Here is a 15,968-nt window from a genome sequence, read left to right on the forward strand (position 1 = left end):
CAAGCCGAAGGCAGAGGCTTTGACCCACTGAGCCACCCAGGCTCCCCTATTCACCTCTTTGATTGCAGGTGTCCTGGGCACCTGGTTGGGTCATTCCATCTTTGGCTCTCATCTGCTTAAAGACCAATTTGAAATGTCTCAGCAAGGCAGGGTTGGCCCTTCACCATGTCCTCATGCCCTAAGTCAGGATCGATAGAGGAGAGGAGACGGGGAGGGAGGACAATGAGACCTTGATTTTGGAAAGATGGGTTTAAGTGACCTGTGGAGCATCCAGCAGTGAACTGGAAATATGGATCTAAACCTTAGAAGAGAGGTGGTAATTGGAGTTAGAGGTGTAGGCTCATCCTCATCAGAAAGTAGACAGTAATTGACAGGATGGGAATAGATAAGTATGTCTGAGTAGGTCACTTGTATACCTAAAAGAGCTAAAGATAGAACCCCAGAGGACAAGCACATTTTGGGACCCAGTGGAGAACCTTGCCTTAGCTTTCCTCTGCCTTAGTGGTCTGTTTTTCAGTTATACTGGTGGCTCTGAGTCCAAGTTCAAGAGCCAGGAGGTCACCTCTGAGAAGGTTTGGAAAGTGTCCAAGAAGACTCAGACCACAGTGCCACCCGGGTCCCTGAATGTGCTATAAACCTGTACCTTGCATGGTAGAGAACAGCTATTAGCATCATGCCCTAAACCTTGGCTCCAGAGATTTCAGGGGTGTCACCTATAGACCTGAAGCTCACCTCTTAAATCCTGAATCCTTGAATCTACTCCCACTACTGGAAGACACTATTCTTAAGTGTTACCTGCTAAACTGTATTGACTGTGGAAATAGTGTATCGAGAACTGTGACTGTGTTGTGCACATAGAGGAGGAGCTTTTGTACACTTGATGATCCAGCAAAATAAATTCTGATGCTCTTCACCTTGTACTGTTTCATGCCTTTGAGCCTTATTCTGTTTTTTTTGTCTAACTCCTGCATAGCCTTTTTTGCATAACATCCTCTAAGAAGTCTTCACTAATCCCTTTCCTTCCTTAAAGGCCCCTCCTCTGTTTCCCCTTGGTACTTTATGGATATCTTTATCTTAGCAATTGTCCCATGGAGAAAGGATCTATTTCTGCATTTATCTTTACTAGAGGATGTCAGGGACTGACACGTAGAAGCTGCTCAGTAAGTGCTTCTCAAATGGTGAAGACAGCAGCTGCGGCTTTGCGGTGCACGACTTCTGCTGCTCTGACTGGGCGGGGCCCCAGGCTGGTCTCACCACCACACCCATGGGGAAGATGGATGCTTTGACTGCTTAGGGTTCCACCTAGGAGAGGCTCCTGGCACTGCCCTAGCAGTGTTGCCATTTTGGTGAACGTTCCCTACCATGACCTATCCACATTGCTGCTTCTGAAATTCGAGCCTCCAGAGGGCCATCATACTGAGGAGTGATCCTTTGCTGGCCTGCTCTAGGGGAAGTACTGGGCCATCTTGCTCCAAGGGCCTTTCTTCTAGGAACTCTTTGGGAGCTGTTTTGCCCACCAAAGAGCTGGGGGAGGAAGTACAGTGCCCACACTGGGAATTGTCCCTTAAGCTCAGGCTTATTAAATACTTTTTAAATACTTTAATAAATTAAATACTTTAATTCCATTAAGTCTCTGAGTGTTTGTAGATGCCATAGGGTCAGAGGTTATAGGAAAGTCCCTCTTCTGAAACCACAGAATGTTTCAGAAATTCTGACAAGTGGTCAGTGAGTAGAGTAAATATCAAGGGAAGAAGAGAGAGAAAAAGACGTTCTAAGTCAAGGGGAAAAGGCACGGGAATGCTGCCTCTGTGACTGCAAGTTCTGTAGTTGGCTACATTATCGGGTCCTATTTCTGTGGCAGTGGGAATGGCCGCCCCTCCCACCTCTTTTGATTCTTGAGCATTAACTCAGTGTTCTTTACAAGGTCTTGAATTGTCCCTTGTGATACATCAAATCCCATTTGCCTGTTGGGTGACCGCCAGTGGTATCTCCTTCAAAGCAAAATGCTCCAGAAAACCTTTTTTTTTTTTTCTTTTTAAGATTTTATTTATTTTATTGGGGTGGGGGGAGGAGGGACAGAGGCAGAGGGAGAGACTTTCAAGCAGACTCCCAGCTGAGTGCAGAGCCTGAAGCAGAGCTCTATGCCATGAGCCTGAGATCATGACCTGAGCAGAAACCAAGAGTCAGAGGCCCAACCAACAGAGCCACCTGGGTGCCCCTCTAGTAGGAAACTTTCTTAATTAATCCGTTTCTGCCAGTCAACCTCCTTTTCTCTGGGTCCCCACAGAATTTGCTTCTCAGTTTGAAAGCTTTCTTGCAAGTAATAACAGACCAGAGGTAATAACAGAAGTAACAGCAGTGAACAAGTCATATATGGTAGTTAAGTGCCTGGATTATGGATTCCAGAACCAGGTCAGGACCAGGTTTGAATCCTGGCACCATCACAGTGAGAGTAGGGGAAGTAACTGAATCTCTCTGCCTTTATTTCTAAAATAGAAGTAAAATTAGTATTTACCTCATATGCATTGTGAAGGATAAAAAAGGTAATATGTATGTAAACACTTAATAATAAGTGTTAGCTCTTCTTGGCTTATTTTTATCCCTTAGATAGCCCTATTCCCCCCCCTAACACCTTGAGGTTATTTTATCATAGTAACTAACTCAATGTTGATATTTTATTTATCATTCTCTCTCACTACACTTAAAGATCATTCACTTATTTAAACACATTTATTATGTTGTGACAATGATTGAGTGACACAACATATACCCTAAATAATTGAAAACAGGTACTCAAACACACGTACGCACACATTCACAGCAGCACTCCTTACAATAACTGAGGAGAACAACCTAAATGTCTGTCAACAGATAAATGCATAGCGAATTATGGCATATACACACAATGGAATATTATTCAGCCATAAAAAAGAAGTGAAGTAGTGGCACATGTTACAACACACATAGACCTTGAAAACATCATGCTGATTGAAAAAAGCCAGACACAGAAGTGACATGTTATGGGGCACCTGGGTGGCTCAGTTGTTAGGCGTCTGGCTTTGACTCAGGTTATGATCCCAGGGTCCTGGGATCGAGCCCTGAGTCGGGCTCCCTGCTCAACGGGAAGCTTGCGCCTCCCTCTCCCACTCCCCCTGCTTGTGTTCCCCCTCTCTGTGTCTCTCTCTGTCAAATAAATAAATAAAACTTTAAAAAGAAAGTTACATGTTATATTATTACATTTATACGAAATAATCAGAATAGGTAAATCCAGAAAGACAATGCAGATTTGTGGGTACCAGGGGGTAGGAGAAGGGGTGAATGAGAAGCAATTGCTTAGCAGGTATGGAATTTTCTTTTGGAGTGATGAAATGTTTTAGAACTAGGTAGAGATGGTGGTTGTACAATACTGTGAATGTACTAAATGCCAATGAATTGTTTGCTTTAAAATGCTTATTTCTCCACTATGTGAATCTCACTGCAATTAAAAAAAATAAAAATAAAAAGAGAAAGAGTTCCTGCTTTAATAGAATTTGTATTTTAGCAAAGGAGCCAGATCAGACAGTAAACCAGTTCATATAAACAAGCAATTTTATATTGTGATAATCACTAGGTGGGAAATAAAGTCAGGGGAGATGGTGGAAAAGCTAAGGAAAAGCTGGAAGTAGAGAGGCTCTCAGGTCGGAAGGGGCTTAGCAGTTTCAGAAATTGCCAGGAGACTGGCAATTTGGCCTGGACTGACTCTTAGAGAACTAGAGGCAGTGATTTTAAAACGAGCCCAAGGAGATAAGCAGAAGCCTCGTCCTGCAGAAACTTACATGTCATGAGAGGGAGTGTGGTATTCACTCTAAGAGCAATGGGAAGCTGGGGAGGGATTTAAGCAAGGGATAAAGAGGAACTGAATTACATTTAACTGTTTTATCTTCTTTTTAAATGCATTTGTGAGCTTGTCTGTTTCCTAGAGGAAAGTATCTCTACAAGGGAGGTTGTATCAGAGTTACCTAGGGGGCTTCTTCTGTTATGTTTTTAAATTTTAAGTCTAGTATAATTAACATACAGTGTTACATTAGTTTCAGGTGTACAATACTGGAGGGCTTATTCATAAACTATAACTGGAAACCTTGTATTTTGTATGTGTGTGTTGTGCAGGGGAATAGCTGGCAGGGATATTTTGAAATAGCTCCCCAGGGGATTTGCCCCTACTACTTCCTCTACAGCCCTAGAGTTGCTCTAGGATCTTGAATGGCTTGAAATGGATATTAATTGCATTATTATGAATTCTTTACCCACTTTTCAGGGGTAGGAAGGGGCCCTGGTTCAATGACTGTAATAATTCCAGTGGCCTGCTCTCAAACTGGCAGGTAGCCCACTTTTAGGCAGAAAGAGGAAAGTGAGCTCCGTGAAGACCAAGAGGCAAGAAAGCAGCGGCAAGGCAGGGCTCATCACTGTTGGAAAGATACCAGGAAGTACAGTGGAGCAGAACTGATTTCTAAAAAGGGCTGGAGGACTATACTATACTATAAACAGGATCTGGGGTGCTATGATGCAAGACTTGGTTAGGGATGAAAACAAAGAGAAATTTATAGTGAAAATCAATCTTGGCTACTCAAAATTATTGTCTGAGTAGCAACAACATAGCTTTGGAGCTCTAGAAGCAATTGTACTACTAGGTATTTAACTTAAGGATACAAAAATAGTGATTAGAAGGGGTACATGCACCCCAATGTTTATAGCAGCAATGTCCACAACTGCCAAAATATGGAAAGAGCCCAGATGTCCATCAAGGGATGAATGGATAAAGAAAATGTTAAAATATATATGATATATATCTCATACAGAATATTACTCAGCCATCAAAAAGAGTGAACTCTTGCCATTTGCAAGGATGTGGATGGAACCAGTCTAAAGTGTATTATGCTAAGTGAAGTAAGTCAGAGAAAGTCAAATACCATATGATTTCACTCATGTGAAATTTAAGAAACAAAGCAGATGAACACAGGGGGAGGGAAGGAAAAATAGGATGAAAATAGAGGCAAACCATAAAAGACTCTTAACTCTAGGGAACCAACTGAGGATTGCTGGAGGGGTGTCGGGGGATGGGGTAGTTGGGTGATGGGCATTAAGGAGGGCACTTGATATAAGGAGCACTGGGTGTTATAAGCAACTGATGAATCATTAATCTCTACCCTGAACCTTGTAATACACTATGTATTGACTAACTTTATATAAATAAAAGAAATGCAGAAGCTTAAGCCCTGCTTAAGCCCAGACCCCAGACCTACTGAATCATAGTCTGCATTTTAAGTAAGAGCCCCAGATGTTTCTTATACTCTTTAAAGTTTAAGAAGCACTGGTCTGATGGCGAGAAAACGCCAGATGACCAGAATGTAGGCTCTGACACACCTGAAACACTTTATTTTGAATACCATATGATACAGGACAGTGGTTTCTGAAAAGGTATTGAATTTTTTTCAATTAAGTACTATAAATCCTGGAGAAAGACCTTACTTAACTGCAGGGAGATTTCTCATAATGCAGAATTCCTCCCCCTGGAAACATTTCCTGTGGAGGAAAAAAAGTACTAGGCTTCCTTAAAGTGAGGCAGAGCCGCTTTAAAAATATGCGATAAGAACTCGGCGCTTGGCCAAGTCCGCCCTTCACACAGCTGGATCGGGTCTGGGGCAGCTGATGTTCCTTGGCAGCTCTGAGCTGCTACGACGATGAGCTTTTAAACAAAGTCAAGTTGGCGGCTCTTCCTCCTCAGGGAGCTGAGTCTTTAATGCTGAAAAATGTAGAAAGGAGACTTAAGAAAACTATTTTCACAGAGCTAAGCGGGAGCCTCCGGGAGTTGGCTACAACGGGAGAGGTCAAGAACCCGTTCACTGCTGAAGCCCTACGTGACCTTCAACCTCTGACCCCGCGCCTTGCACAGCGTTTCCTGCGCCGCTTTCCGCCCCCGCCCCTCCGGCCGAGGGCTGGGCCACGGGGTGTGGGCGTGGCTCTAGGGCTGGCAGTTAGGGGCGGGGCCTGTTAGGGGCGGGTCTCGCGAGGGGCGGGATTTGAGGAGGCATCCCGGCATTGGACTGCTGGTTCTAGGCGGGGCCTAGCGCTGGGCTTGTTTGGGCGGGGCTGGGGGTTAGTTGCCGCCTCCGGGTAACTGGGCCCTGGCAGCCAAACCTCCGGAGGCCGCAGGCGGCAGGCGGGCCGGCGATAGATCCCGGATCCGGAATTCCCCGGGCAGGACCGGAATCAGGATCGGCCCTGCCCCAAACCGAGTCTGCGAGGAACTCGAGAACTTGGATTGGGAAATCCCGGAACCCGGATCAACAAACCCCAGAACCCGGAATTTAGATCGGAAAGTCCCGGAGCACGGATCGCGGAGCGGACTCGACACGGAGTCCGGAGCCCGGATCGCGACAGCGCCGGACGGGACGGAGCGATGTCGGGCCGTGGCGCGGGCGGGTTCCCGCTGCCTCCGCTGAGTCCTGGTGGCGGCGCCGTTGCCGCGGCCCTGGGAGCGCCGCCTCCGCCAGCGGGACCCGGCATGCTGCCCGGACCGGCGCTCAGGGGGCCAGGGCCGGCCGGAGGCGTGGGGGGCCCCGGGGCCGCCGCCTTCCGCCCCATGGGCCCCGCGGGCCCCGCGGCGCAGTACCAGGTGAGCCGCGTGGATGGGCGGGCGGCCCCGCGAGCACGCCCGGGGCTGCGGGCGATGGGGGGCCTCGAGTGAGGGCCCCGGGGCGGCCGCCTTGGCACAGGGCACAGGGGCCCAGCGTGCGGAGTGCGCGGGACTTGGTGGAGGGCAAGACCGGGTGGTGGGGCAGTTGGGGGAGAGGGTAAGAGCGACCCTGGGATGGAGGGAGGCTCTGGAGGCTTTCTTAGAACAGGGATTCTGAGTAACTGAGAGATGGAGGAATCGGAGCCAGTGAGCTGTGAGCGAGTGGGCTGAGAAGTCTAGTGTAGATCTAGTGTAGTCTGGTATAGTTTTTAGGGTAGGGGGATCAGGGAAGTGCTGAGAAAGTTTTGCAAAAGGGCCCTCACTGAGAAACAAGGGTTACCCTGCATTGGCCTTGGTCCCACTCCAAGTCTGCGCTGTTTTTTTTCTAGTTGGGAACTGGCAGAGCTCTAGCGTGTCTGAGATGGCTCCCAGCTGCTGAGGAGGAGGAAGAAGGGCCTGGCTTCCCACGGCTTGGGAGATCGAGCCTAGAGCTGGGGGATCTCAGCTTGTGCCAGGCAGGGTCTTCTCCAGGTCAGGACCCTGGCGCAGGATGGCTCTGGGTTTGAGTAGAGGTGGTGGCCGCCAGGCCTGAGGCGGAAAGCCCAGCCCACTCTGGGCAAACTCTCTTTTTGGCTCTCTGCTGGTGTCCTAGTGTCCAGGAGTAGATTGGTCTGCAGGAGCGGAGAGGCTTCACCGAGTCCTGCTGGTCTAGGGCTGGAGGAGCCTGGGAGAGTTGCTTCAAAGAGTTCTGACCCCTTTGGAGTTTGGCTTAAAGAGAGAACTTCTCAGGTTGCAGCTTCAAAGGCCATTGAGAGACAGAGACTCTATCCTTAGGGCCTGACCCTGCTGGGGGAGCTCCTCAGTCGTTTCCCACCCCACCCCCCTCCAGTGCGATGTTTCTGGTTGCTCCAGAATGCTTGGGAATGGTCCCCATCCCTTTTCCCACTCTCTCTCCACCTTTATTTCATCTTTAGGTTCTAACAACGCCATAGCCCACGCAACCCATGTGCCCCAGCATGTGGCACTGGCTTCTTCGCTCATCTCCCAGGGAGGTTGGGGCTTGCTCTGCTCCCACCTCATGTCTCCAGGTAGCGGCTGCACAGTGGATCCTCACAGAAGAGGGTGTGCATATCTGCCCCCCCCCCCCCCGCCGGAGCTCTGATCCCTCACTTTCTAAAGAGATGCTTAACTGGGGACAGTGATTGTCCCTTCTTGTTCCTCATTCTCCCTCCTCCCTGTAAAAACAAAAACAAAGCGTCTGGGTATTGACGGAGATAGACCTGGTCCCAACGACTCCATCTTTTCCATCCTGCTTTCCCATTTGGGGACTCATGGGTCCAAGGTGATGCTGAGGGGTCCCTGCATGAGTCATTCCAGCCCCTGGGCCAGGTGGCTGAGGACTGGCCTTGGAGACTCCCTGTGGGCCTTTGGCCTGAGAAGGATCTAAGGAAGAAAGAGAAGCCTCTCTGGTGTCTTCTGCTCGAAACCCGTTGGCCATGTGGCCTGGGAAGAGCCCGTGGAGAGAACAGGTTGCACAGCCTTGTGTAGGGAGTGCTCTTGGGCCAGTGGCAAGGTCCAGACTGGGTGGCCCCAGGCTGCTAGGACCAAGGGGAAGACGCTGAGCCTCTGCTTCCACAGGCTTCCTATCCCACCAGCTTTCCTTTTCTTTTTAAGATTTTATTTATTTGAAAGAGAGCATGAGTGGGGGTGGTCGGGGGTGAGAAGCAGACTCCCCGCTGAGCAGGGAGCCTGACTTGGGGCTCAGTCCCAGGACCCTGGGATCAGGACCTGAGCCAAAAGCAGTCGCTTAACCGACTGAGCCCCTCAGGTGTTTTTGTCACCTCCTCCCCTCCTCTCCCAGGGAGGGGGGGGCAGTGGAGGTCCAAGGGGAGAGGGAGGACCCGGTTCACTCTGGCTGAGTTCGAGAAAGATGGTGCTTGGCCTCTTTGCAAGTCCAGCTGTGTGACTTCAGGAGATGGCGCTTGAGATCTGAGGAGTAAAGGGGTTCCTGTCGGGGCACATGAGCTAGAAAAGCCAGGGTTTCGGGGCCCAGTTGGGCAACTAGGGGAGCCCCTGGAAAGAAGGGAAGTGATGACCCGCCTCCCTCCACATTGTGGTTCTAGCCATGTCCGTACTCAGCAGAGGAGCTTAAGGAAAACAAGAAATGAAAAAAACAAAACCCGAAGAAGCACAGATTGTTGGGTTCACTCCAGAGTTCAAAATATGTTCTACTCACGGAGGGCTGTGTTCTCTTCTCTCAGGCCCAGCCACCTGCCCCTGCTGTCGCGGGTGTGGAGGCAGAGGCCCACCTAGGGTGTGGGCTGGTGCGGGGCTGGGGGTGGGGGGACACTGTCGCACGCTTCCGAGGTTCAGGGCACTGAGCCAGGCCTGCCCAGTTCTGCTGCAGGCGGGGACCTTGGAGAGACCTGACGTGTGTGTGTGTGTGTGTGTGTGTGTGTGTGTGTGTGTTGTTTTGTTTTGGTGGTGTTTTTTTTTTTTTTCCTCTTGGGTTTTTTTATTTTGAAGAGGAGTTACTGGTGCTTCAAAGAGCAGGTGTGGAGCTTGGCAGGACTTTGTGAGCTGTGAGCAACCTTCCCCTGGGCCCCTGCTCTCTCTTGGGAGAAGCTGGGGGCCCTGGGCAAGCAGGAGGAGGGGGTAGCTCTGTGCCTGGGAAGTCGGGAGCCCATGTCTGGGAGGAGCCTATTCCAGGCCCTGTCTATGCCGCCTTGACTTGGGACTTCCTGCCACAGGAGCACCTGCCCAGGAGGGATGGGTGGTGCCCAGGAGGTTTTGTGAACGCCCTAGCGAGTAGCTTCCCACCCTAGTGAGTGGCTTCCCGGGGACCCAGCGGCCCGAGCTCGCTCTCCGCAGATCGCCAAGCTCCACTTGTTCCTCCCCTCCCGCTCAGACTCGGGCTGGGGAAAATACGGCCAGGATATCTGGGGCCTGGGCTTACAGCTGTGGCCACACGGGGTTTTTTTCTGTAATCTCCGGCCGTGGCTCATGAAGGCTGAGAAATAAAAAATGGGCTTTCAGCTTTCAACAGCCCAGACGAATCTTTTCCTGACGAGGAGAAATTGTGGCAGGACTCCTGAGGACCCAGAGTCCCCTCTGTTTAACTCCGTTTGCACAGATGCTGGTCCCACTGCCGCCTCCTCTCCCCTGCCCTCCATCTCTGGTCAGGAGTCTGGCCCTCTGTGCTGAAAACAGGTTCAGGGCTAGATGAAAAAGTAGGGGAAGCATCTCATCTCCATGATACTGGGCCAGGGGTGGGGGGGATCCTCTGATTTGGTGCAAGTCCCCACCCAGCCTGGCTTGGTTGGGTGGTTGTGCTGGTTGCATAATCTGGGCCCTGGGGCCAGCCCTGAGAAGCTGCCAGGGACAGTGTGTGCAAGGCAGAGCTGCCAAACAGGCCTTGCAGGCAGCAGCTGTGGGGAGGGGGGCAAGGGGCCCGGGGAGCTCCCAGAAATGTTGGGGAACTGGACCTTGATGGGAAATCCTTCTGCAGGCTTCTACAGCAGCCGTTTCTGTCACCCAGATTCCTGGTGACCCTATGCCTGATCTTGTATCCGAGGATAATCTCATCTCTGTTCTCCAGTTTAGGACCGTGTGGGCTGAATTCAGGCTCAGTTTTGCCCAGCAGCCAGGTGGTACCTGGACCCCAGATGGAGGCTGGGTCCCGGCGGCTCTCCCAGAGGCCACCCAGGAGCCACAGCTTTCCTCTCGGGGTCTTCTGGCTTCAGGGTGGGCAGCAGGGCAGTAGGGAGGTGGAGAGAAGGGTCCAGGTCTGGGTTGTAAGGAGGGACCATATGGTGACCAGATGGTCTCCGGACTCTGCTGAGGCCACCCCCACCAGTCGGGACATGCTCCAAGCCATCCTGCTGGAATAGCTCACCTAGGGGGCCACTGCCTGATGGGCACGCCAGCCCCTTGGACCATCTTCCTCCCCTTGGTCACACTGCTGAGCTAGTGCTAGGAGATGGCTGTTGTGCTTTTGCCTACTACTGTCACACTGTACCTCTCCACCCGGCTGGGACGGCCCCCACGCCGTGCTTTCCTGTTCCGTTGGATGGGAGTGCTTGGTGGGGCCACATGAGGCGATCAGGAGTGCCTCCTACCCCTCTGGTCCCAGGGAGCAGGGCATCGCCTGTGGGGCGGGGGCTAGAAGGTGGGGCTGGGCCCTGAGACACTCCCACAGGCCCTTCTGTCTCAGGCGGGCTCTCGTCCCACCCCCTGGGTTCCGGCAGGCCCCATTTGCTGGCACAGATGCCAGGGCGGGGGATGGGGGCAGAGCAGGTGTGGTTTATATTTCTCCTCTCAGGCACCTGCTCCCCTTTGTTCCTGGCCCTCCGCCCCGGGCTCTGTGGTGTGCTGCTTCGGGCCTGACCTGGCCCAGGAGAAGGATGGAGAGAATGGGTTACAGGCCCCATGGGGCCCTACCGCTGACCTATGCACCCCCATTGGCTTGCTTCCCCCAGCGGCCTGGTATGTCACCAGGGAGCCGGATGCCCATGGCTGGCTTGCAGGTGGGACCTCCCGCTGGATCTCCCTTCGGCACAGCTGCTGCACTTCGACCTGGGATGCCGCCCACCATGATGGACCCATTCCGCAAACGCCTGCTTGTGCCCCAGGCCCAGCCCCCAATGCCTGCCCAGCGCCGGGGGTAAGACCATCCCATTTCTCCTCCCTCCTCCCGGCTCAGCTACAGTGGTGACAGAGAGTCCTAAGAGCTCTGATCTGCCTGATGGGCACGCCATCAGGCATGAAGTTGGGGAGGAAGACTCCTGGCTCTTCTTGGGGAGAGTCCTACCTAGGGGCTGGAGGGGTGGGTGTGGGGGAGGTGTGTTTGGATCACTGATGTCGTGAGTTTTTGTCCTCCCTAGGTTGAAGAGGAGGAAGATGGCAGATAAGGTTCTACCTCAGCGAGTGAGTATGTTGGGCAGGGGCCCAGGAAGCCTGCGCAGTAGCTGGTGGACTGTGGGTGCAACCGGGCTCCCCCAGTCCTGGGGTGGAGGGACAAGGAGCCAGAGATGCAGCAGAAACAAGTTGAATTCCTCCCTTCCTCCAGATTCGGGAGCTTGTCCCAGAGTCTCAGGCGTACATGGATCTCTTGGCTTTTGAGCGGAAGCTGGACCAGACCATTGCCCGAAAGCGGATGGAGATCCAAGAGGCCATCAAAAAGCCTCTGACGGTGTGTGTGCAGCCCTGGCCAGCCCTGGGCTTTCCCAGACTTCTCTGTGTCTCCTTGGTCTTGTTTTCCGGGGGCCAAGCACGGGGCTGCGATTTCTCAACGCTGCTGGCCGCAGCCCATTAGTGGAGCATGAACTCAGTTTAACATGATGGGACCAGCATGTTTTTAACAAAAGAGAAAAGTAGAAATTATGATACTTCACAGTAGTGTAGTAATTACCTTAGAAGTATCATTTAGTGACATTTTGTTTCAGTTGTTTATATATGTGGATTGTGGGTCACGATTTAAAATGTAAACGTTATTGATCATGGTCAGAAGTTTGCAGGGCAAGACTAGAGGGTAGGTAGGGATAGTTCCTGTCTCCCCAGCCCTGCCACCTTTTAAAAAATAATCTAGAACAGTCTCCTGAGTGATGAAAGCTTCCAGAGACAAGGATACTTTGGGGCCATGATGGGTGTCTGAGTTGCCATTTAGTGTGAGCTGGAGACTTCAGATTTGCCCGACAGCAAATCCTGTATGTCCCCGTCACACCACCAATCCCAGTGTTGGTATTGTCGGTAGCCCATCTGTCCCCCGCAGAACTGTGAGTTCCTTCCAGTCTGGGACCGGGATTTGTGGCTCCTGATTTCTGGTGCCTGACAGGGTGCCTGGCCCGTCTACACTCAGTATTGATGTTGAATGAATTCAGACAGGAAGGCTGAGTAGCATTGTTTCCAGCCTGTTGGCTCACCTCTAGCTGGCTGTCTCTCTCTCTCTCTAGCAAAAACGAAAGCTGCGGATCTATATTTCCAATACGTTCAGTCCCAGCAAGGCAGAAGGTGACACTGCGGGGACCACAGGGCCCCCCGGGGGAACCCCTGCAGGGGACAAAGTGGCTTCCTGGGAACTCCGAGTGGAGGGAAAACTGCTGGATGATGTGAGTTGGGGAAGATGGTGACTGGAGGGGAGGTGGCCTGTGTGGGGTAGAGACTGGGCCAGACACTGGGGCACTTCAGGAGAAGTCCTGCCTGAGGGAGAGGGCTCTGCTCAGGGTCACAGCTCCAGGCCGCTTAGAGGTTGGAGGGTCAAGATCTGTTTGGTTGTTACACTGGTTATCCTGCAGGGGGCAGTGAGGCATCTTGAGGAAAGGGGTGCCCCTTTCTAATTCAGACCCTGTTGGCTGCTAGCTGGGCTGCACCCAGAGTCCCTTCCGGATACCCGGTCTCCCTGCTTCTTCTGGGGGCCCCGAATCTCCAGTACCCTGAGCCTGAGAGTTGAAATAGTCCTTTTGTCCGGGGCTTCACCTGGGTCAGGTCTGAGAGCCCCGCAGCACCCCTGCTTACACCCGTGACCGTTCCCCAGCCCAGCAAACAGAAAAGGAAGTTTTCTTCGTTCTTCAAGAGCCTCGTCATTGAGCTGGACAAGGAGCTGTATGGACCTGACAACCACCTGGTGGAGGTGAGAGGCCCTGGGGCGTGGGGAGCACAGGCTGACGTGCTGTGGGGGGTCAGAGAAGTGGCCTTGGGCCCCTGGAGGGCCAAGCGTGTACACCTGCCCGCTCCCTTGGTGACGAGGTCTGCTCGCTCCTCCCCGTCAGTGGCACCGGATGCCCACCACCCAGGAGACTGATGGCTTCCAGGTGAAACGGCCTGGAGACCTCAACGTCAAGTGCACCCTCCTGCTCATGCTGGATCATCAGGTGACAGGGGTCTGGGGCCACAGGGAGTGCTTTTGGGGAAGGGGGCAGGTTCCTGTCGCACACCCTTCCCGTCCTTCCACTTTGGTTTCTCCCACGAACACAGCGCCACCCCCTGACTCCCCTCTGTGCATCTCCAGCCTCCCCAGTACAAGTTGGACCCCCGACTGGCAAGGCTGCTGGGGGTGCACACACAGACCAGGGCGGCCATCATGCAGGCCCTATGGCTTTATATCAAACACAACCAGCTGCAGGACGGGCACGAGCGCGAGTACATCAACTGCAACCGGTACTTCCGCCAGGTGAGCGTGGACCTCCCCACGCCGCTCGCTGCCCCGCCCCGCCCCCTGCTCCACAGCCCCTGCGGGGCAGGTTTCTGGCCACCTTCTCCACACTGACCCTGGGATGGTGCACTTCCCTCTGTGCTCTCAAAGGCATCACCGAGCCTTTGGTACTCTCTAGATCTTCAGTTGTGGCCGCCTTCGTTTCTCCGAGATTCCCATGAAGCTGGCTGGGTTGCTGCAGCATCCAGACCCCATTGTCATCAACCATGTCATTAGGTAAAAGAGCCTTCCCATCCTCCTCTTCCCATTTCAGAGCCCTTTACCTTTGCCTTGATCTAAAAGCCAAAGAGAAGTAGCACGTTTGGTTTCTTGCCTGCTGCGCGTGTGTAGGTTTGGCCCAGGTCGGTGGGATGAACATAGCTCTAAGCTTAGCCATCCCCTTCTGTGTCCTGCCTGCAGTGTAGACCCGAACGACCAAAAGAAGACCGCATGTTATGACATTGACGTGGAGGTGGACGACCCACTGAAGGCCCAGATGAGCAATTTTCTGGCCTCTACCACCAATCAGCAGGAGATCGCCTCCCTTGATGTCAAGGTGGGCCCTCAGCCCCTCCAGCCCCTGGGATCCAGGATGGGGCTGGGCTGGCTCTGTTGGCATTTCTGCATGTGAGCACCTTGCAACAGTATTGGTGAGTCCGGACTGACACATGGACTCTCTTCTCCAGATCCATGAGACCATTGAGTCCATCAACCAGCTGAAGACCCAGAGGGATTTCATGCTCAGCTTTAGCACCGACCCTCAGGACTTCATCCAGGAATGGCTCCGCTCCCAGCGCCGAGACCTCAAGGTATGGTCCCCATCCTGAGGTTGATCCCAGGCTAGGCCCTAAGGGATGTTTACCCAGGTCACAACTTCCGCTTCCTGGGGCCAACTCGCACAGGGGCGGGCACAGTGCTGTACGCAGCTCTCCTCCTGGCTCTCTGCAGATCATCACGGATGTGATCGGGAATCCGGAAGAGGAGAGACGAGCTGCTTTCTACCATCAGCCGTGGGCCCAGGAAGCAGTGGGGAGGCACATTTTTGCCAAGGTGAGGCTCTGCCCTATGCGCCCTCTTGAGCTCGTGGGCAGCAGAGTCCTGAGCCACTCGTCTCTGCTCTCTCCCCCCAGGTGCAGCAGCGAAGGCAGGAACTGGAACAGGTGCTGGGAATCCGCTTGACCTAACTGCTCAGGGACCCCCTCCTCTGCTGGGAAGGGGACCACCCTCTGGCGTCACAGACACATAGGCTAAGGATGGGATGAGGGGTGCCTCCTGTCCCCCTCTGCTCCCCAGCTAGAGCTTCATAAATGTAGTGCTAGGATTCCTTGTTGCTTGGTCCCCAAAGCCTTATACTTACTTTTTACTTTGGCTTTAAATGGCTTCTCCGCAGCTGCCTCCTTTGCTCCCTGCAGGCAGGCGGGCCCCAGTCGGTCCGCCGGAGGCTATGCTTTGACGGACATTGTCACGGAGCCTTTTCAGGCCCAGGCCCGCTGGCTTTGCTTGTTTACAGACCCCCTCGGGGCCAGTGTCCGAGCTGGCTCTGGGGAGCTGGGTGAGAGAGAGGAGCACAGCTCACACTCTTCCTGGCCTTTCTAAACCAAAGTTCTTTGCCATTCCTACCAGCCCAGCCTTGCTGCTGGTTTTTCCTTTTCTTTGGGTATTTGCACTATGTGGGAAGCAGGTTTTTCTATGCGGGAGCCACTTTTTTTGTACAGGGGTAAGTTGGGGTTTTCAGGGAGCCCTGTTTGGTGCCTCCTTCTGTTTTTCCTCAATCTATGCAAGCGGCTCTGGCCGCCATCATCTCCTCGGACGCCAGAGGCCTGCCAGCCCAGCTCTTGAGCCCAGGGTGGTAGAGCCGCCCCCAGGGGGGCTCCAGTTCTCTGGCATGGCCTGAGGTACGGGTGTGCGTGCTTGGTGGAGGGCGGGGGGACGTGAGGGGGCAGGGAGGAAGGTCTGTCGCTGCCCTTCAGAGCTTGGTAGAAGGGTGGACCCCAGGGCTTGGCAAGTGCCACTTCTGGCAGGTTTGGAAATTTCCAAATAAATCCTTGTTTATTGGTGGTACCCAGA

General features: G+C 53.0%; 1 protein-coding gene across 1 annotated transcript; it reads left to right on the forward strand.

Moving 5' to 3' along the window:
• The first annotated feature begins 6,142 nt into the window (after positions 1 to 6,142).
• Positions 6,143 to 15,962, forward strand: SMARCD2 (SWI/SNF related, matrix associated, actin dependent regulator of chromatin, subfamily d, member 2). Its single transcript, XM_059150065.1, has 13 exons — positions 6,143 to 6,652; positions 11,191 to 11,375; positions 11,596 to 11,638; positions 11,781 to 11,903; positions 12,664 to 12,819; positions 13,245 to 13,340; positions 13,480 to 13,581; positions 13,719 to 13,880; positions 14,041 to 14,138; positions 14,322 to 14,457; positions 14,588 to 14,710; positions 14,850 to 14,951; positions 15,032 to 15,962. The coding sequence occupies exons 1-13, from the start codon at positions 6,437 to 6,439 to the stop codon at positions 15,083 to 15,085; spliced, it is 1,596 nt and encodes a 531-aa protein (XP_059006048.1). The 5' UTR covers positions 6,143 to 6,436; the 3' UTR covers positions 15,086 to 15,962.
• The last annotated feature ends 6 nt before the right edge of the window (positions 15,963 to 15,968 follow it).

This window comes from Mustela lutreola, chromosome 15 (genome assembly GCF_030435805.1).
Source record: "Mustela lutreola isolate mMusLut2 chromosome 15, mMusLut2.pri, whole genome shotgun sequence".
Lineage (NCBI taxonomy): Eukaryota > Metazoa > Chordata > Mammalia > Carnivora > Mustelidae > Mustela > Mustela lutreola.